Source organism: Phoenix dactylifera, chromosome 1 (genome assembly GCF_051530095.1).
Source record: "Phoenix dactylifera cultivar Ajwa chromosome 1, Ajwa_hap1_PhDact_Kaust_v1.1, whole genome shotgun sequence".
Lineage (NCBI taxonomy): Eukaryota > Viridiplantae > Streptophyta > Magnoliopsida > Arecales > Arecaceae > Phoenix > Phoenix dactylifera.
Genome location: NC_143190.1, coordinates 50,854,973 through 50,877,084, shown reverse-complemented (window position 1 = coordinate 50,877,084; position 22,112 = coordinate 50,854,973). Strand labels below are relative to the sequence as shown.

At 38.1% G+C, this 22,112-nt stretch overlaps 2 protein-coding genes across 4 annotated transcripts; both read left to right on the top strand.

Annotated features, from left to right (window-relative positions):
- Positions 1-222: 222 nt before the first annotated feature.
- LOC149768729 (uncharacterized) lies at positions 223-3,718 on the top strand. The gene is made up of 2 exons (XM_089926281.1): positions 223-629; positions 855-3,718. The coding sequence occupies exons 1-2, from the start codon at positions 223-225 to the stop codon at positions 1,957-1,959; spliced, it is 1,512 nt and encodes a 503-aa protein (XP_089782407.1). The 3' UTR covers positions 1,960-3,718.
- Positions 3,719-16,456: 12,738 nt separating this feature from the next.
- Positions 16,457-20,229, top strand: LOC103696920 (cytochrome P450 CYP72A616-like). Of its 3 annotated transcripts, none has more exons than XM_008778641.6 (5): positions 16,457-16,850; positions 18,035-18,255; positions 18,440-18,684; positions 18,929-19,313; positions 19,391-20,229. In XM_008778641.6, the coding sequence occupies exons 1-5, from the start codon at positions 16,565-16,567 to the stop codon at positions 19,814-19,816; spliced, it is 1,563 nt and encodes a 520-aa protein (XP_008776863.4). In that variant the 5' UTR covers positions 16,457-16,564; the 3' UTR covers positions 19,817-20,229. The 3 variants fall into 3 exon arrangements, with proteins under 3 accessions (XP_008776863.4, XP_017696032.4, XP_088561663.2); XM_017840543.5 differs by having other exon boundaries at positions 17,146-18,255; XM_088705537.2 differs by having other exon boundaries at positions 16,648-16,850; positions 18,025-18,255.
- Positions 20,230-22,112: the final 1,883 nt, after the last annotated feature.

Sequence of the window (22,112 nt, the reverse complement as noted above, 5' to 3'; positions counted from 1 at the left end):
TTAAAAAAATAAGTCAAAAATTGCCAAAAAATAGGAAATGATTCAATGATTCCATTTCGTCTTGAATTTTTTATATGTTGTCGATATATGGACGATGTTAATGGTGACATTAACTTTTGTTTTTACAGAATTTATATAATTTAAAATTTAATTAAAAAATTTAAACATTAATTTTTAATTGCAAAAAAATAGAAATTGAAGAAATTTAATGTGGTCGTAGGAATGGAGCCGTCAAGGAGAGGGCAACCCCAAGAGCATAATATTGGCTGGGAGCATGGGAAGATGCTCGGTGAACAGCACCAGTTTCAGTGCAATTATTGTCACAAGTGCTTCAAAGGAGGAGTAACCAGATTAAAGCAGCACTTAGCCGGTAATTCTCGTGAGATATCTGCATGCTCGGAGTGCCCACCGAGCACCCGTCAGCTGATGAGGAAAAACCTCGCTGAGATCAAAGCAGCCAAGGAGAAAGCTGCCAAGCAGAAAGCGGAGGTGGAACGCCAAGCTGCAGAAGCACCTTCCTATCACTTGATGGAGTCACAGGAGGTCGAGGGTCCAGATGAGGAGGCACAGATCCAGGCTGCCATGCGGGCGAGTCTAGATGATCGGTGGCAGCAGGAGGAGGTGGCGAGGCATCGGGCTCGATTTGGGCCCTCGTTTTTCGAGTCGGGCGCCAGTTCTGGTGGAAGCAGACAAGATCCAGAGTTACAAAGGACAACCTCAGTCAGGGAGGGCGATGGCAGAGGACGTAGCCGGATTGCATCTATCCTGGGTGGTTTTGGTGGCCGAAAGAAGTCTTCCGGAGGGATTCCACCAGGTGCGTCAATCCATGATGTAGATCCGCATGCCTTCCCCAGGAGAGATTCGAAGCAGCAAAGGATAGACACAATATGGAAGAAGGAGAAGAAAAAGGATATGTGGCGAGCTATTGGATCCTGGTTCCACTTCAGCCACATTCCAGCGAATGCTGCAGACAATACATACTACAAGTCTGCCATTTCTGCCATACAGTCTGCCGGTCCCGGTGTCGATCCTCCAGGCCCGAGGGACATCTACGGTGAGCTTCTTGACAACAATAAGGAGGAGCTAGAGAATTGGATTGGCTCATATAAGAGCAAGTGGCCCACATATGGGCTCACTCTGATGCGTGATGGTTGGACCGGTCCGACAAAGCGGGCCATCATCAACTTTCTGACATACTGTGATACGAAGACCTTCTTCCACAAGTCAGTTGATGCTTCAGATAAGGCGCACAACGCCTCATACATCCTCAGACTTATGGAGGAGGTGATTGATCAGATTGGAGAGGAGAATATCGTGCAGGTCGTCACTGATAACGGGCCGCAATATAAGTTGGCCGGGCAGGTCTTGATGGAGCGGCGACCACAAATTTTCTGGACCCCATGTGCTGCACATTACATCGACCTCATCCTGATGGACATTGGAAAGATCCGTAGGGTGCAACATACTGTGGAGATAGCCCAACGCATCATCAGGTATATTTATAGCCATACTTGGGTTCTTTCATTAATGAGAAAGTATGTAGGGGAAGAAATTCTTAGACCAGGAGTCACACGGTTTGCTACGAATTACATTGCACTTGATAGCCTTATCGAGAAGAAAGAAGCCCTACGTCAGATGTTTGTCAGTCCCGAGTGGCAGGAAAGTAGATATGCCCAGGCCGGCACTGAAGGAAGCAGAATGGAAGACTTGGTAAACAGGCAGTCATTCTGGCAGCGGGCCAATGCGATAGTCAAGGCTATCAAACCATTATATCAAGTGCTGCGGGCCGTGGATAGCGAGAGGTACCCCCAGATGGGCTTTTTGTATCACATGATGGAGAAGGCAAAGGCTCAGATCATGAAGGCAGATGTAGCCCATGCCCAGGAGTACATCGACATCATTAAGCAGCGGTGGGGAGCCCAAATGGATAGGAAATTGCATCTAGCAGGTAAGCGATAATATTGATAATTATACTGATTGATATATTTGTATAATTATACTAAGATGGTGTCATCTATGTGCAGCATACTATCTGAATCCCCGGTTTCAGTACGAGAGTGGAATTGGTATGGATGATGAACTTCTTCATGCTCTGCGTAATGTTATTTATAAGATGGAGCCTGATCCAGAAGTCGCCGCGTCATGTATAGAAGAGGTAACTATGATTTAGTAACATATGTAAATATATCGGATCTTATATTATTGACATACTACAACAAACTTCTTTCCACAGACCAAATTATTTAGAGAGGGCAGCCATAGCTTTGGACAGCGACCAGCTGTCGTGAGCAAGACAACTATGAATCCGGGTACAATACAAATTTGCAAGACACCTCTGCATCTGAATTATCTTCAACTATGAGGCCATCATATATATAAAATGTAATTATCTTCCATATTTTTGCAGCTGAATGGTGGATTCATTTTGGCGGATCCGCAAAAAATCTTAAGCGGATAGCTATCCGGATCCTCTCCCAAACGGTCTCCTCGAGTGGCTGTGTGCGCAACTGGTCCACCTTCGGCCTCATCCACAGCAAACAGAGGAACCGTTTGACACAAAAGCGCCTCAACGACCTAGTTTATGTGCACTACAATCTGCGGTTGAGGCTAAAATGCATTCAGGAGGAAGTGGAGCTCAAATATGCAGATCCCATCTATAGGACTTTTACAGATAATGATGATAATCCTATGCTCGACTGGCTTGCGGCCCAGCAGCACGAGCCCGAGCTTGATGAGCCAGGATCGCCTCGACGACTAGCTAGCATCATAGCCACTGAGGCTATGGTCGATCCACAGCAATGGGCTGAGCGCAACATTCCACGCACTCCTACAGCTGATATGACGTGGCTAGAGGGGAGCCAGTCACCGCATGACTGGTACGATGCTCCCGTTCAGAGAGATGATCCTCTCATGCGAGGACGAGGACGCTCTAGTACCCAGTCGACTCGATCAGGAGGGCGTCAATCCCAGCAAAGAAGAAAAGGAAAGTAAAGGGCCCCAATGGAGAGTGTCGAAGAGGAGACTTGGACCAGCAGCGATGAAGGTTCTGGTGGTGATGGATTTACTAGCCATGGAGAAAATGGAGGACAGTATAGTACTACTTATGAGACACAGCCGGATGAAGGTTTTCGATACACCGGTGAGTCTCAGTTTACGCATGTTACACAAGATACGGACCACGGTAGGCCGTCTGATATAGGCCGGTCGGATACCATTGCATATCGAAGAAGAGCTCCTCGAGGTCGTTCAAGAGGCCAGGATGCTGCTGCAGATGACCTCCCATGTGGAGTCGGATCCATTGATGTATCAAGTTTCGAGTCTTCCTATTATCCGCGGCCTCAGCCAGCCTATGGATATGGTGCATCGGAGTCATCTTCCGGTGGCTACTATCCTGCGCAGCTCGGAGGGCCTTACGGGTCGAATTTTGGTGCCGGCATATTCGGATGGGCCCCTTATCAAGACATCTCTCAGAGCCAGAGCTTCAGCGAGAGATCCGAGAGTTCTTATGACCCGACGCGCATTCCTCGAGGATTGAGCATACAAGACTACAATGCCGCTTGGTTAGAGGGATGGGTTGATCTGCCTCCATATTATGCTGATGATCCAGATATTGACGAGAAGCATCGCCACTCAACCCGATTTTAGATATCCGAGAGTGCTTTAAATGTATGTAATTGATTGTATCTTAATTTGAAAATATTTTATGTTCTTCATCTCATTATTTGAATCATTTGGAAGTAATAAGTTGCATCATCTAGTTTTAACCTTAAACCTAAACATAAAAACATCAAAAAAAATCCAAAAGTGAAAGAACTCCAAAAAAAAAATGACGATGGGGTCGAAACCAGGCCGAATGTGCCTTATCGGTACGGTACCGGTTCGGCTCGGTTCGGCACCGGTACCGTACCGTTACCGGAGCCGACCGGTACGTCGGTACCATCGGTACCGCGAACCTTGCTCTGAACTAAAATAGTTGAGTCACTCTTAAATTAAAAAATTTTAACCTCATTTAACTTTAGACTCAGAATATTGAACTTTTATAGAATTTCAAATTTGTGAAACTCTGAAATAAAAGAACATCAACATGACAATCTTAAGTTGAAAAGTTCTCATTTTGTAAAATTTTAAAATTTATCATGTTATCGATAAACTTCAGCTTTATGAAAATTGGACTGGAAAAGAGAGTAACTATGATACTTCAAAAATAATAATATTAAAAGGAACTTTAATTTTATAGCATCAAAAAATGATGCTTTTCAGTTTTGAGCAACTTAAAACTAAAGACCAACAATTATGATATTCATGAATCTAAAAAGCCTCTCAACTTATATAATCAAAAATGCATCATGTTATTTTGAAAAAATGGTAAATCTTCAGCTTTATGAAAGTTGAATGGGAAAGAGGATCTAACTACAATACCCTTAATATAATAATATTTTTAAGAAATTTCAATTTGAGATTACTCTCATGATGCTTATAAAATACTAATATTTCAGCTTTGATAATCTTTTAACTCTTGAATATAAATTATGAAACTCACGAATCTAATAAGCTTATTTTAGAAAACCATGAGCTAACTCAATTAGCCTTGAAAGTTGCCAGACTATAAGAAACCTCAATATAACGTAGTAAGTTTCAATCTTTAAGAAACTTTAATCTAAAGGTATTGATCATGATGATAGCATCGAACATGATACTCCTGCATAAGAAGTTTCAGCACATGAAACTCATTTTAAGAATCAGTCACGGGATTATTCAATCAATAAAATTTAAACTAAGACGCTCTTGGATTAAAATTTCAGCTTATGATGTCATGTGAAACGGAAAAAAAGAAACAGTAAACATGATATTCCTTTAATTGATGGAACTTCAACTTTATACAATTCTAACAAATGACTGTTGATTATGATATTAAGTTAAAACAATCTAATATATCAAACCAACTATTGAGAAAATAAATGCATCACTTTGTCATACCACCCGCTATCACTATCTCACAATCACAAACATGCTAAAAGGTAGTAGTTGTGTATATTAAGCATATGTATGCATAAGTGGGTGCCCATACAGGCGTGAAAAATAGGAGTGATACCCTAAGGAGGATAAAGATACTAAGGTTACACCCCCATAGAAGTTTCTCTCAGATACTCAAACTTTTACAAGACTTCAGTTTAGAAAAAGTGCCTTGACATGAAAGCGATACATGAAACATTGATAAAAACACCACTACCTCCTAAGAAATATTTAAGCAAATCATATTGACCAACTTGTGACATAGGGAGAATGTTTTAGAACATGTAAAGCCGCATATACAAAATATTGGTCGCTTAGAGACTATGGCATTTAAAGAAATTCCCTTTCAGAGGATGTTTAGAGTTCTTGGAAATAGGGTCAAAGTACTGCAAAATTCTTAGAATTCTCATCTTAAGAAACTAACGTCCGTGTTAATTTTCACAAGTAGCAGTCATTAGGAATCAAACATATGAAAAGCCACCAAACTGTTCAATGGTGCATCCCTATAAACGTCACCAACTTAACAAGCTGACATATTACCCAACCCTTTAAGATGCATGTGGTCCAAAGTCCAAATGTAGCTTAGCTAAGAATAATATAAAATATTATGAAAATATATCATAAAAAAATATGTGACTGGTCACTATTAAACAAGTATGCATACACACACATCATTTGATGAGAGAACATTTGGACAAAAGAACCTTATCTATTACCCAATGAGTTGCCAAGAAGTTGCTTTTCCAGACATACAACAAAGTAGCCTCTGTTAATTAATTAGAAGTCCAACTTAAAATACAACAAAGGAGCCACCATAAATACACCAAATCTTAGCAGCTATAGCACCTTTAGTCTTAAGGTTTAGATAGTTGGTCCCTTCGTACTAAGAAAAACAACTCTTAAGAACTATGAATAAGTCTTGCTTGACCAAAAACACACATAAACCAAAGAAAACCATTGACGTCCAAGAAGCAATCAGTACTTCGTTACTACTATGCAATATATAAAAGAATAGAATGGAAGGGCATCATAGCCAACTCTATTAGAAGGAAAACTACAAAGATGGCATATATTTTTATAACAAATGCCATATATGTATATTAGGAGCCTGATATTAGCACATATACATAGTGACAATATATTATCAAATATATAATTGAATTTTTCATAATAAATCTGTATCTGAACTTCAACTCTGATAATCTTTAAATATTTAAAGTGCAGATCAGAAGCTCCAGTCAAAGTGATACATACAGATGATAATTTTACGGGGTAAAATCACTCTCTATATCAAAGAATCTATGGATCTTCCAAAATTTCAAAACTAATTATGTATCTGAACTTAAATTAGGCATATCACTACTTATAAATCTGAAACTACCTTTAAAATCCCATGAGATTGTTGTATGCATTGAAATCAAGTCTTACATTAGAATCACGAAAACTGGATATAAACATGAATGTAGTTTCACAAGTATTACATGAAGTTAAACAACAACCTGCAAATCATGAGAGCTGATAAGCATTCCAGCTATGATAGGAGGTAAAAGGGGATAAGCACCATATAAAAGAAGCTTGGGTCAATGCAACAGATAGTGAATGAAAAGTTTGTAAGCAGAATGTACTCATTTACCACCTAGACTTAGTTAACAAAAATGATTCACCAATCAAACATAAAGCTGACATGGTATGGTTCATACTGTAGCATCTCAGAATTCGTCAGTAAGTATACTTTTTTCCTCACAAAGCTCATAGTGATTCTGAAATCAACGACATATGGCAACATTAGAACATTGCATGTATCGGAACCCATAGTCCAGTAATACAATCTCTTTGATCATGCATCTATATCGAAGATCATGAAGCAATAAACAATGTAACATCCAATAAAGTGAAAATGCAGGTGTTGAGGGGTAAAGTTATAAGATTTTATCAATATAAAATTGTAAAAGAATGCTTGATAAAAGAATCATCTTATCACAGACTCACTGAACTTAACTATTAGAACTCTTACAGCAAATTTCAACTTATCAGCAAGTAGCAACTGATGATCAAGCACTTAGTCATGATCCCATACATATGCGATAATTGATAATAAGAATTTGTAGATGCCGGTAATTTCCGATTAAAAAGGATAAGTTGAAATGAATGAACTTGTGATATGCCAACATGTCAACCATTCAAGCACAAAGATGGAAAACAGGCAGACAGAGAATGTGAGTTACAAACATTAAAAAAGTTCTTTTAGATCATTCGCATCATGAGTTTCATAGAAATTTCAAGAAAACCTAAAAGAAATCATCAAACAGATACTAGCTTTAATATGGCAACATCAATGACTGATAGGACTCAATTCCAAACTTATGGGTCAGAGTTAGGAAATCATATAAATTTCAAAAAAAAACAAAGAAATCATCAGAAAGATACTACCTGTAAGATGGAAACATCGATGACTTATAGGACTTAAGGTAACTGCAGGCATCTGTGTCAATGGCAGGAAATTGTATAAATTTCAAGAAAACATAAAAGAAGCCATCATAAAGATACTAGCTTCAAGAAAACGACAACAATGACCTATAGGACTCACGTAATTGCAAACATCCGTATCAAAGTCAGTAGAAATTTCAAGAAACTCCAATGGGAATCATCAGAAAGATATGCAACATCAATGGCTCATAGGACTCAAGTAATTGCAAGCATCTGTATCGATGTTAGGAGAACGTAGAGAACACAAAAGAAATCATCAGAAAGACACTGGATTTAAGATGACAACAACATTGACTTGTAGGACTGAATTAATAAAAAATATTTGGGTTCTTGAAATCATAGAAATTTCAAGAACCCAAAGAAATTATCAGAAAGAAAAATACGTTCTTTAAGATGAAGCATCCACGACTTATAGTACAATCCTAAGTATTTCGACATACCAAAACGTCAGTAGAAATTCCTTGACCTCAATTGTACGATCAAGAAACCATCAAACGAAAAAGTATCCAATTCAACGATCAAGAAGTCGTCAAACGAATAAGACCGGGGAAAAGAAAATAAAAGAAAGCCAACTGTAGCGCAAGAGGAACACAACGAAAGGGAATGAGACAAAGATAGAGACACGAGGAGAAGGCAAAGTAAATTAAATTTTAATGGATAATTACAGGTTCGTCCGGAAGAATAAACCAAAACCCGCTGAAATTCTTGGGAGAAAGAAACTTCTTGAAAGAAAAAAAAATCTAGAATGTAGAGTAAAACCCTAGATATCTTACCACATTGGGGGAAGAGGGACCGAGGGAGTACCAAAAGATGGAGACGAGAGGATGGGCTAGCCAAGAACGGAGCTCTCGCCACCGATCAAAGGCACCGGACAAGAGACGGCACCTTCGTCGTAATGCCGCCGAAAGACGCCGGAGAGGAGACGACGCTTTCGTCGATCAAAGACGCCGGAGAGGATAGACGCCGCCTTCGCCGCGGTAAGTCCGAGAAGGGAGAGTGTAGAGTCGGCGATCATGGGGATCACGGGCTGTATTTATAGGGAAGCTACGGCGGTTGGAGTTTTAAGGTGCGAAGCGGGTTTAATAAATTATCCGAAATGGACCAACTTGTGAGCGGGTCGGTTCGAGTCGCTGCATGAGCCGGTTCAATTTACAATATATAATATTCACCGATTCTCTTCATATTAAAAATCCATTAATATATATAAAAGTTAAAAACAACTTCTCTTTTAGGCCCTATTTGGCAAGCAGTGAAGCGGCGAACTTTTGAAAATAGGACTTTCTGAAATAGAATTTTTATAAAAAGTTATTTACTATTTGGTAACTATATTTCTAAAATATTGTGACATTTTAACATGTATTTGGCAAACAAACTGAGAAAGTACTTAGCAGTAGAACTTTTAGAAATAGAGCTATCTGAAGTAAAAATTTTATAAAAAGTTATTTGATGTTTGATAACTATATTTTTAAAGTGCTATTGCACTTTAACATGTGTTTGGTAAACAAACTGAGAAAGTACTTTTGGTATGACAAAATAACTATAAAAAATATTGAATAGTATTATACAACAGAGTATAATAAAATATAATATATATTAATACATAAATATATAATATAATATAATATTACTATAATGTAGTATAATATTATTATAATATAGTAATATAAAATTTTATATTATAGCATAATAATTTAATATAATATTAAATTATTTAACATAACATATCAATATAATATGATATAATGTAATATAATATTATAATTATAGTATAATATAATAATAAAGGTATAAAATATTATAATTATTAGCGTAAGTTAATTTTTCATAATATAATATAATATTAAATTATTTAATATAATATATTAATGTATTATGATATAATATAATATAATATTATATTTATAATATAATACAATAATAAAGGTATAAAATATTATAATTATTAGTGTAAATTAATTTTTCACCCTCCTGATGACCATTTATCTCTCTAATAAATTTTCTAATTAGATGATAAAATTGGTTAAAAAATTACTAAATTTTAAGATGAAAATCACACAGATGAGAAACTGTTTAGCATGTTCTATGTACATAGTTTAATAAGGCTTGGAATACACTTCATATAGCCTGGTACACAGTTAAGTCTTTCTGGCATATAGTTAAGTAAGTTTGGAACATGGTTAATATAGCCTAGCACATAGTTAAGTATTTCTCGCACACAGTTAAATTTTCTTCCCACACAGTTAAATAAGTTTGACATACGGTTAAATAAGGATTGAACACACTTAATCTAGCCTGGTACACACATAAGATATCTTGGCACATAGTTGATCAAGGCTTGCACACAGTTAATATCCTTCCTAAATAAATTTTATAAAAAAAATTACAGCAACATCTCTTTATTTTTTTTGTGAAAAATGCTTACACTCGGAAACATTTAATTTTTTCAATTAAAGCCTAAAATTTAATTTTTAGTTGAAATATGGCCCAACCATCTTCATTGGTGCATCATAATGAGATCTAATTACAGTTAAAAATTAAATTTTGAGATCTAATTGGAAAATATAAAAGCTTTGGGATGTAAGCACTTTTTGTGAAAAGTTGAAAAGATATGGTTATAATTTTCTCATTTTATAATGTGTCATTGATGCATAGCGAGGCAAATTGTGAAACATATTGATTAAGGGGGAAGTAATTGATTTTTCTTTTCTTTTTGAAGTTCCTAAATTCGGTTAGATCTGTGTAAGGTTTCAAATTATCTTATGAGCCTATCTTTGGATCTATGTCCATCATATGGATCAACGAGTTCAGATAAATCCAAAACCTGAGGATCTCAAAGCCTGACATCTTTACTTGGAATAACTACAAAAAAAAATTATGTCTGGTAAAAAAAATAAACTCATTAGTCATATCACTACTGTAGGCAAGCTTATCGGATCTGACGGCCCTAGATTTTGCCGGCCAAAATAACCCTTCAAGGAAATTCCGAGCAAGCCATGAATAACGTTATACGTATATACCATGATGCCATAAACGGGTATGCAGGATGGCTTGAGAGGATAAGGTATCAGGATAAGATAGGCCTGTTCCAATGAAATTAACGATGCTCAATTATTCCTCACATGTAAATTTCTTTATTGGGGGCAGTTTCTCCCTTATGAACCCTTAGGAAGGAAGAGCGGAAAGTGACGACTTTATTTTGATTTATACAACGGCGAATAGGCTTTGTCCAGGGGAGCTGAAAAGAAACTTGGGGACATCACATCAAACGTGCTAACTAAAGCTGCTGGCTTTTCTTCTTTACTCCATATGCTGATGCTCATAAGCATCTAGCTTTTCGTTTTTTTTTTTGTTCAACTAGGATGTTGCTAACTTTTAGATGCTCCCCCAGAAATTTCCATGCAGGAGCTGATTCAAACTATTATTGCTCAGGAGAGATATTGTTTTTTTTTTTTTTTGAGGGGGGGGGGGGGGGGGGGGGGGGGTTGCACCGAATTTAGTCCTACATCAGCTAGTAGCGGAAAGGTTCTAGGGCAAAACCGTGAGGACATTCCTCCGTCAGTGCTGGATGCGCGGGCCGGAAAACGCCCAAAACGGACAATACTTCGGGAGGAACGCAGTCCTCTTTCTCTCCTAGCTTAATGTGGGCTAACTGTTGCCTGAGGCTCCGGCCAAAGCGTCCGTCCCCGCAACAGATTGGCACTAGAGGAAGGGTCGCGCCCCTTGCCGCAGGCTACCCCCTAGGACTGGAAGGTGCATTGAACCTTCCCGCTAGGGAGGCTATGTTGTGGGGGGTGCACCCGAATTTAGTCCTACATCAGTTAGTAGCGGAAAAATTTTGTGCCTTAATTGGGGGCAAAGTTCCTTTCCTCTTGAGGCGTCTTTTGAAGGGCAAAACCGTGAGGGTATCCTTCCGTCAGCGCTGGACGCGTGAGGCTCCAGCCAAAGCGTCCGTTCCCGCAACAAATATTATCAACAGATTTGGAACTTGGTGTAGGAGTTTAATATATCGGGTTACATGCCAAATTTTGGTTAATTGAGAGTGGCGGTAGATTTTGATTAAAAAAAATAACAAAAGTGCTCATAGACCAGTTTAAAAACTGCCACATGTAAAAGTAGCATTTCATAAATATTATTGACTCTATTGTAAATAGTAAAAAAAACATTGTCCAGAGGTATCCACCTTTGATTTGGCTTGGAATCAGTTGTTAATTAGTTTGTTTTAAAACCTAAACTACTGAACAATTCATCGCTTGGCCTATGAATGATTACGAAGCTTATCCCAAGATAGCAAATTCCAAAAATCGATGTGACATGTCGATCTGGATGGTCTATAGCTTAACCCATCTTAATTGATCGAGCTTAAATCTCCGTGAGTTAACCACGTCAAAAGTATTGAAAATAACAAATAGAAAATCAATATTCTAGTACTTTTATATTTTACTATCACACGTACTTATGGTAAAATTTTTGCCATCCTAAGTCCCGAATTTCCTCATTGTCATCGCCATCCTAAGTATTGTATTAAAAGAAATATTGATGTATCTCTTCTTTTCTAAAAGATAAATTATAAGGTTTAATCATTTTTGTGGTACCTATGTTACATATATAATATAAATATCATTATATTTTATAGTTATTTATCCTTTTTGATTTTTAAAATATTTATTTTTTATATTTGTTTATAACGTAATAGATCAGTAAATTGATTCATGATCAACAAAAACAGCTGACCAGTATCTTGGACTATAAATTGGTTCTTTTATCTTGATCAGATCTTGGAGAATTGGTGGAAACGGGTTGATTCCTTGATCGCTTCTTGAGGCACTAATAACCAACTACTTTCATATGATGTTTGAAGCATGATTTCAAACTCATGGCACAACCAATACACCAGCAAGGGAGCATTTGGTAACCCCAACAGGATCACCACGGTGATCTAAGATCTCCGGTGATTCGAATGCTAGGGTGATTTGATCTCCGGTGATCTAAGATCAATATGTTTGGTAAACCATAGTTCAGTGATTAAAAATCCTCGGATATCCATGAGTAACTTATTTGGTACGGTATGGGATCCAAGATCACTGACCACATAATACCATAAATACCCTTGATATATCTTAGATAGATTTTTTTATGTATTTTTAATTCTCATAAATTAAAAATATAAGTCAATATGTTAATTCTTATAATAACTCCATAATTTTGTCACATATTCTACTTTTAGTTGCCCTTATCATATATTTATTAATCATATAAAATATATTATAATAAAATATTAATATATTTATCAATATATTAATTATTAATATATCCTATAAAAATATATTTATTACTCCTATAAATTATTAATCTTATAAAAATATGTTATTTTTCATTATAGAATTAATATTTTTATTTATACTTATAACAGATTTTTTTAATACTAATAATTATTTTAATTAGAAAATAAGGTAAATAGAAGTAATATAGTAATATATTAAATATTTTCATTACATAAATATAAAAAATAATAATATATTTCTACTAGAATTTAAAATTATCCTTCAATAATAATGGGATAATAATATGATTAGTAATATATTATAATATAATATATATCATTAATATAATTTATAATATCAATATAATATATATATTGACATAATATATCGATGGTATATTGATATATCAATTTTTGCTAACTTGAGGGGTATTTTTGTCTTTAACTTTCAACCCAGGATCACCGTCCTGGGGTGATCTTAGATTTCCGACCTTAAGAACGGGTATCCCATCACCGAGTTAGGGATAATTTGAGGAGTGGAGGTGATTTAATATCACTGCCACGTAGGATTACCATGGTGCAATCAAACATGGTGATCTCATCACCTCTATCCACATTACCCTTGATCCTAGGACGATCACCCCATACCAAACGCCCCCCAAAGGTAAGCCCGGTAAATAACTGACTGCCATTTAATGATCAGTGCTGATTACTTAACTACTTTTGATCTAGTCCTCTACATAAAATTAATTTTGTTTTAAACGTAGGCTGAAAAATAAATATATAACGACCATCAAATTAAAAGTCAAAAATAAAGTACTTAATGATCAACAAGAAGTAAACATAAAATGGGTAACCACTTCATCCACAATTTTCAAAAATTTCGGCGATGCGGTGGCTTATTAAACAAGTCATCAATCCAATCTTTTTGTATTGTTAGCATCGGTTCACTGGTTAACTAAAAAGGAAAACTTAGATTAGACTCAACGAAGCCTATCATCCACTACAGTGTCACGGCCCGGCAGAGTAAACCAAACTCCATTTGCTAGAAATGCCAGGTAGGCGGAAATTGGGACAATGTGGATTTGATATAGCTCGGATCAAATATTGGCCGGATCAGAAACCTATGAATCTAATCCTGACTTATTTATTAAATGGATCAAAAATTTAGATCTAAATCTGGTCATTTTATTGAACAAGTAACTCAATTCGAGTTGCATAACCTTGTTAATTAATGAATTGCATCAGATTAACTGGGTTAAATCAATTAAGCAAATCTTAAACGAATTGTGCAAATTTTAAATGGATTCAGTAGATCTTAAACTGGTTCAATGGGTCAAATAATGGTACCGATCAAATTATTAGACAGATTAAAATGGTTTATCTTAAATGGATTAATCAGGTCATATTATAACTTAGTAAATTGATCAAAATGGATTAAGCGGGCCAAGCTTCAAACATGAGTAAGCAAATCTTAAACGAATTATGCAAACTTTAAATGGATTCAGCAGATCTTAAACTGGTTTAATGGGTCAAACTGTCACGCCTCCGCCTGCGCGGGGTATGTGAGGCACCCAGTGCCCACATGGGGACCACATGAGAGAGGAACACGGGGCTCCCCTGCCAGATATTGTCCAGTTCCGGAGCCCACATGCGCCGCTTAGACCTCTCTCCGATTTTGTTTTCCACCCAAAATGCATCTGCAGGATTTGGAGACACCCTCCTCATATGCCCAAGCTCTGAAACGAGTCTAGCCAATGTGGGATCTTTCATTCACCCACTCTCGGATGATACCAAATATCACGCCTCCGCCTGCGTGAGGCACCTAGTGCCTATGTGGGGGCCACATGAGGGGGGAACACGAGGCTCCCCTGCCAGATATTGTCCGATTCTGAAGTCCACACGCGCGCACATACACCGCTTAAACCTCTCTCCAGTTTTGTCTTCCATCCAAAACGTGTCTGCAGGATTTGGAGACACCCGCTTCATATGCCCAGGCTCTGAGACGAGTCTAGCTGATGTGTGATCTTTCATTCACACACCCTCGGACTAGAGCCATCATCGGCTCTGATACCAAATATCACGCCTCCGCTTGTGCGGGGCACGTGAGGCACTTAGTGCTCACATGGGGGCCACATGAAGGGGAAACACGGGGCTCCTCTACCAGATATTTTTCGGTTCCGGAGCCTGCATGCGCACGCACGCGCCGCTCATATCTTTTCCAATTTTGTTTTCCACCTAAAATACGTCTGCAGGATTTGGAGACATTCTTCTCATATGCCCAGGCTCTGAAACGAGTTTAGCCGAAGTAGGATCTTTCACAAATGATGGTACCGATCAAATTATTAAACATATCAAAATGGTTTAAGCATCTTAAATGGATTAATCATGTCATATTATGACCTAATCTAACTAGTAAATGGGTCAAAATGGATTAAGCGGGTCAAGCTTCAAACCTGAACCAACATATCTTAAACGAATTATGCAAACTTTAAATGGATTCAGCAGAGCTTAAACTGCTTCAATGGGTCAAACGATGATACCGATCAAATTATTAAACATCTCAAAATGGTTTAAGCATCTTAAATGGATTAATCAGGTCATATTATGATATAATCTAACTAGTAAATGGGTCAAAATGGATTAAGCTTCAAACCTGAATCCGACTCATCTAAGAAACGAGTTATGCCAGATTGCCGGGTTGATCCATTTATGATAGGGGATCCCTTCATGGGCCAATCAAATATGTTTAAAGCATGTTGATTATGGAACGTTTTAAAGCAGGAGCGATGGATCTTAGTGGGATTCGGAGGGCGGCGGGGGCGGCATCTGGCCTTTATTTTAAACTAGGATAATGTTATTTTTCAGACGCTTCCAATGAAAGTTACCTACCGGCATTAAAGTGGCTCTAAATTGATTATCAAAATCATCTCCCTTGCTTTTGTACAGCGGACTCCCGTGCTTTTTATTGTGCGCCAAGTGCCCACATACGCCAAATTGGATATAGATGCCCGAATAGATAATGGAGTCTGTTTGGAAAATTTCGACGCAAACATTTAAACCAAAATGCTTTTGGATCTTACTAGTTAAATGTCTCTTTATTTAAAAATTTAAACATTTTAATTTATTTTTAAAAAATTTTTAATTTTTTTATTCTTTTAGTGATGATTGATAATAATAATAATAATGATAATAATAATATAATAAAAAATATAATCATAATAATAACAACAACGATATCGACAAAATAAAATTTAAAAGCAGCATTCTATACAAACAGACTTCCCTTGATCCTAGAATTAGTTATTAACTAGGCAACTCAGGTTTTTGCTCGTTGAAATGAGTATAATAGGTACATAGCGTTCTTAAAGCTGGCAACAGAGAAAGTCGGGAAATTCAAATTCCAGAGCTTTGTTTACCTTTACTTTAATGTCTGCTACTTGCACAATTAACCATACTGTCCAGTTCTCTGCAAGCAGTTGTACTTGTCTTGCACAGAGGCCTGAAAATAAACGACCCTCAAAACTCAAGTTCCGAAACAAAAAGGCCCCGAGAAAAGATTACAAACATAAAAATAGCAGGAAAAGTTTCGACAACGTATTGGCCACAAGTCTCTTGCTTGTTTTTATATTCTTTTGGCTGCGCCACTGCCGACCTAAAAAATTATAAAGAAGTGTGTTCAACAGAGTCAACAGTGAACCATATTTTTTTTTCCTTTCCTTATAAAAGCCAGGCACCCTATCAATCAATCAAGAGAGAGAGAGAGAGAGAGGGGGAGAGGGAGGGAGATAATTCAATTGCAGCATGAGTTCAGTGGCTGAGAAGTTATGGACGGTGGGCTGGGGAGTGATGGGTGTTATAGTTCTGGCATGGGCTGCAAAGGTGGTGGAGTGGGTGTGGTGGAGGCCGCGGCGGCTGGAGCGCGCGCTCCGGGCCCGGGGGCTGAGGGGCACCCGCTACCGCTTCCTCCACGGGGACATCACGGACAGCGCCCGTCTCAGCAAGGACGCCCGCTCCAAACCCATCCCCCTCTCTCACCAAATCATCCCTCGCGTCCTTCCCCACCTCCACCAGGCCTTGAAACAATACGGTAATAACTCTCTCTTTGCACACTTAGCAGCAGCAGCAGCAGCAGCAGCAAGCAGTAACATGCGCAAAGCCTTGAGGAGCTTGGGTGTTGCTTGGTGGTCTTTATTTATTTTTCTTTGATGGACGAGTTGTTTCTGCTTGGAAAATCTGAGTTTCCCTTTTGGTTTATCCTATGGCACGCCACCACCACCTGATAAAAATGTTTTTTTTTCATTAATTATTTTATAGAGCTAGAATTGTTCAAGTACGGGTTGAGCCAGGTTACAGTTTTGTCTGAACCTAAATCACATGTGCAGGTTTTGAAATTGAGCTTAATTTATGAGTAATGCTATGACACCCAACCATGGTGCTGAAAAGAAGCTTCATCATTAATTGGTGAGATGAATGGGATAAGTGTGATACCTGGTGAAGTTGTGGTATAAAAGTATCAACCTCTAGATCCAAATTCTTTTGTGATTGGTAAAGAAGAAAATATCTTCCTTGACTAGTTTTCTTATCGATTCTTCCATTCAACATCGATTTAGTCACGCAAAAATATGTTGTATGAAGATCACTATTTCTCCTCTCTCTTTTTTTTGATTTGGCATAGTTAGAGATTAACCTATAGCTAAATTACAATTGTTTGTAAGTAAATTTACGTTTTCTTTACTGTATTGAGCAAAATCTTTCATGAAGCATTCTCGCGGTAACTTATATTGGTGCATCCTCCAAAGTCTGTAATGCCTCTTTTGACGAGAAGAAATTGAATCAAGGGGTGTGAATTATTATCTTGCAAAGTGGATAACGCGTTGTTAATTCGAAGGAACATGTATTACTTGGATCACCATATTTTGCTTTCAGATTGCGACTGTTTCTTATCTCTTTTGTCATCCTTGGGCTCCCGAGTATCCTAACCTAGATTTTTTAGGTGCTCTGAACCTTATATTCGTGTGCCTGTCGCTGACAGATTTAAACGTTATGCCTCGAAGAAAAAGGACATTTTGTTGTTTATATCTTGTATGCACACGCTATGACATTTAGTGATAGCGGAATGCTTTCTTACTTGCAGGCTGAGATTGGAACTTAACAAGTACTTATTTCCAATTGAAAAGCTGGATTAGTATGGATGACTGCTTTATTTCATTAACGATGCACAAGCAAATATTCTCCAATTCTTTAATAATCTACGTCGTTAGTTAATCACAGGTAAGATGTCATTCACATGGGCTGGACCTGAACCGAAAGTGAGCATTGTGGATCCAGATATGATAAGGGAAGTTCTGTCAAACAAATCTGGCCACCTTGACAAGCCAAAGCAGAGCCCGCTGCATGAACTACTGTTTAGAGGCCTCGCATACTATTCAGGTGAAAAATGGGCCAGGCACAGGAGGATTATCAACCCTGCTTTTCATCTAGAGAAACTGAAGGTAATTCATCATTCGCGATCTCGAGGAGTAAAATCATCTGCGAAGGCTCTTAATTTTATATCAGATGTCTTATTTTACTTGGGAAGGAGCCTGCTTGTTCATGCTGAATTACTGCATAAATTTGAGAAGTAGGGAAACTTGCATCAAAGGTACTTTTGATGGCAACCTTTGTTTTGGTTTGCAGCTCATGCTTCCGGCATTCTGTACTTGTTGTGATGAATTGATCGAGAAATGGGATGGTCTTGTGGATTCTGATGGATCATGTGAATTGGATGTTTGGCATGAATTTATAAGATTCACTGGAGATGTCATATCCCGCACAGCATTTAGTAGCAACTTCAGAGAAGGGCAACGCATATTCGAACTCCAAGCTAAGCAAGCTAAACTTTTCGTACAAGCAGCTCAACATCTCTACATCCCTGGCTATAGGTGCAGAGTTTCTATCCTTTGCATAGTTAGGGGAATCATCTCTAAAATACAAAAGAAAAAATAATTGTAGGAATAAGCAAGGGCTCACTTATTCTATTCGCATATGCAAGTGGCTGTCAACATTTCTGCAATGATTTAATATTTTTAGCACCTGAACTTCTCCATTTTATGTTAGTCACATTTGTAACTTTTAAATCAAGTACATAGAAACTATATGAACAAAAAAATGTCACTTTACACACAGGTTGCTACCAACAAAGCAAAACAAACAAATGAAGGAGATCGATCGGGAGGTTCGAGTGCTTCTGAGGAGCATAATCGAGAAGAGATTGAAGGCCATTGACATGGGAGAATCTACCAATAATGACCTGCTGGGCTTACTACTGGAATCAAACATAAGGTATTTTCAAGAAGGAGGCTCCAAGGTCCCTGGGATGACTACTGAAGATGTGATCGAGGAATGCAAGTTGTTCTACTTTGGTGGGCATGAGACATCAGCTGTTCTGCTCACATGGACGATGGTTGTTCTAAGCATGAATTCTACCTGGCAGGCACGTGCGAGAGAAGAGGTTCTGCAAGTCTTCGGCCAACATAAGCCTGACTTCGATGGGCTAAGCCGATTAAAGATTGTGAGTAACAGCTTCATAATCCCCTGAACGTGTTATACTAATCAGTTTAGTAAATCGCATTTGGTTATATGTGACAGGTGAATATGATACTACATGAGGTTCTTAGATTATATCCACCAGGGACTGTGATCATAAGAAAAACTTACCAGGAAGTGGAGCTGGGGGGGATCGTCTTCCCACCGGGAGTGCAACTTTTGCTGCCCGTACTCCTTGTACACCATGATCCTGAACTCTGGGGCGAAGATGCTGCTGAATTCAACCCAGAGAGGTTTGCAGAAGGTGTCTCGAAGGCATCGAGGAATCAAGGTGCCTTCTTTCCATTTGGTTGGGGTCCTCGGATCTGCATCGGCCAAAGCTTTGCCATGATCGAAGCGAAGATGGCGCTGGCCAGAATTCTTCAGCATTTCTCGTTTGAGCTTTCACCGTCCTATGCCCATGCTCCTCACGTTGTTATAACTTTGCATCCCCAGCATGGAGCGCAAATAATTTTACGCAGGCTCTAGCATTACGGTGGAATCTACATCACACCTAGTTCTTGTTACTTCTCCACATACTCGGGCCTGCCTTCATGCATCAATTTAGCATGGTACAACCGATCATGGTTATCAGCATTCTATGGCCTTTGTATTGTTGGAAGTCATTGTATCTGCTTTAGATTGATAACAATTAGATAAAACTCTATGTGACTGTTGCTTCCATACGGTAGACGTATTATTGTACTCCCTTCTGCTTGGTAATTGCTGGCAGAAAATTCCCGTGGCGACCGCCACTTTCTTTTCTTTTATTTTATTTCCTTTGATATTGAGTAAGAAAATTGTGAAAAGGAAGAGCATAGCTCCACGTGGCTTTAGAAGCATGTTCAGGATATTTCTATAGAATTGAGTTGAAAATCTTATATATATATTTTTTCTTTCTACAATACGGAAGGTTGGATCTGAGTTGAGTTTGGATAGACTCTTATAAAATGCAAGATATAGATAGGCCAACAAGTCTGATTTCTATAAGAAACATCAAGCTGTCTGATTTGATTTGAGGAAGTTATAAATCATTCAATCTTTGCATGGGATTGTAGAATTAGTCGAAGGCATTTGAAGGGAACAGAATCCTCCAAGAGCAGAACAAGCACGCTGCCAGCTTTATTTCATTGGGTTGGCTTCCTTGATTCCAAAAGGGCAAAAAAAAATGTTGATCCTTTATACCCAGATGCACCAAAATACTGCAATTACCGAGCAGTCCCCGGCCTTGCAGTATTGTTCAAGATGGAGCTTCAATCTCCGGTCGGTCCATAGCAATCTGAGTGTTTCTTTTTTTTTTTTCTTCCATTTGGGTTGAAGGAACTGAGTGATAGAATATGCAATGGTGGTGGAAACACAAGAACATGAAAAGAAAATACTTTATATAAGATAATGGAGTAGTACAACTTTCTTTAAAGAGGAATACAATTTTTCTCTCTCAAGCCCTCTCTATCTACCACTCCTTTCTTTTTTCTTCCATGCATTCTTCTTCATGATAGCCACATATTTATAGGCACTAGAAGTGACCTTTTAACTCCCCTAATAAGTACATCATAATGAGACCTTTTAGATTATCCATATGACCCTTTGGATACTTCATATGACCCTTTGAATACTTCAGCATAATTAAGTTTATTAACTTCCAACACCCCCCCTTAAACTTAATTGTTCTTTCTTTATCATACCAAGAGAACTTTTAAACTTGATGAAGAGGTCTACTTTCAAGGGTTTAGTGAATATATCAGCCACTTGATCTTGAGTCTTCACATATTGTAGCACTACCTCTTTATTCTTCACATGTTCCCGGATTGAATGAAAACGAATATCAATATGTTTACTTCTTTGATGATACACCGAATTCTTTCCTAGTGTAATGGTTGATTTGCTATCAATGTTTATCTTAGTGGGCTTCTTTTGCTCAGAGCCAACTTCCTTCTTCGTTGAACTTCACATCTCGGCTTACAATAGTCTTCTTTGTCTTTGGATCAAAGAGTCTATATGCCTTGGACCTCTGGTCATATCCTATAAAAATGCAAGGATAACTCTTATCATCAAGCTTGCTTCTTCTTTGATCTGGGATGTGTGCATAGGCAATACAACCAAATACTCTTAGATGAGATACATTTGGCTTATAGCCATTCCATGCTTCTTGAGGGGTTCTTCCATCAAGATTCTTTGTTGGGCAGTGGTTGAGGATGTACACCGCACAATTTACGGCTTCTGCCCAAAACTCTTTTGGCATTTTCTTTGTGTTCAGCGTTGTTGCCCAGATAGACAACCTAAGAGGGGGGGTGAATTGGGTTTTTAAAATAATTTGCAACTAAAATATTTGTGGAAGACTAATTAAGACTTTAGCAAGATGATTAGTAATTAGTTGCTATGTGCTGTGAGTGAGATGAGAGTAAGAGAAAGGAACAAACAATCACAAACACAAGGTTTTTATAGTGGTTCGGAGCTAACCCTTGCTCCTACGTCCACTCCCCAAGTCTCACTTGGGAATTCACTATAATCCCCTGGATTACAGTCGGTTGTTTTACAAGCTCACAACCAAACTTGTTGTTTTACGAGCTCACAACGAACTCGGTCGGTTTTCCCTGGCTCACCGACTAGAACCACCCCGATTGTTTTCCCGGGATCACAATCGAACCCTTACACGTTGGTTTTAACCTAGGCTCACCAACCAACCTCTACACCCTTGATTCAATCCCCCGATTGAACCAAGCTAAGACAATATGCTAATAATGAGGACAAACAGAAAAACAGAGCTTCTCAAAAGCAAATATAC

Coding starts and splice junctions, on each gene's coding strand:
- LOC149768729 (XM_089926281.1), top strand. CDS start 223: ATGGAGCCGTCAAGGAGAGGGCAACCCCAAGAGCATAATATTGGCTGG. Junction 630..854: donor CAGCAGGAGGAGGTGGCGAG/GCATCGGGCTCG, acceptor TGCCTTCCCCAG/GAGAGATTCGAAGCAGCAAA.
- LOC103696920 (XM_008778641.6), top strand. CDS start 16,565: ATGAGTTCAGTGGCTGAGAAGTTATGGACGGTGGGCTGGGGAGTGATG. Junction 16,851..18,034: donor CCAGGCCTTGAAACAATACG/GTAATAACTCTC, acceptor AGTTAATCACAG/GTAAGATGTCATTCACATGG. Junction 18,256..18,439: donor TTCATCTAGAGAAACTGAAG/GTAATTCATCAT, acceptor TTTGGTTTGCAG/CTCATGCTTCCGGCATTCTG.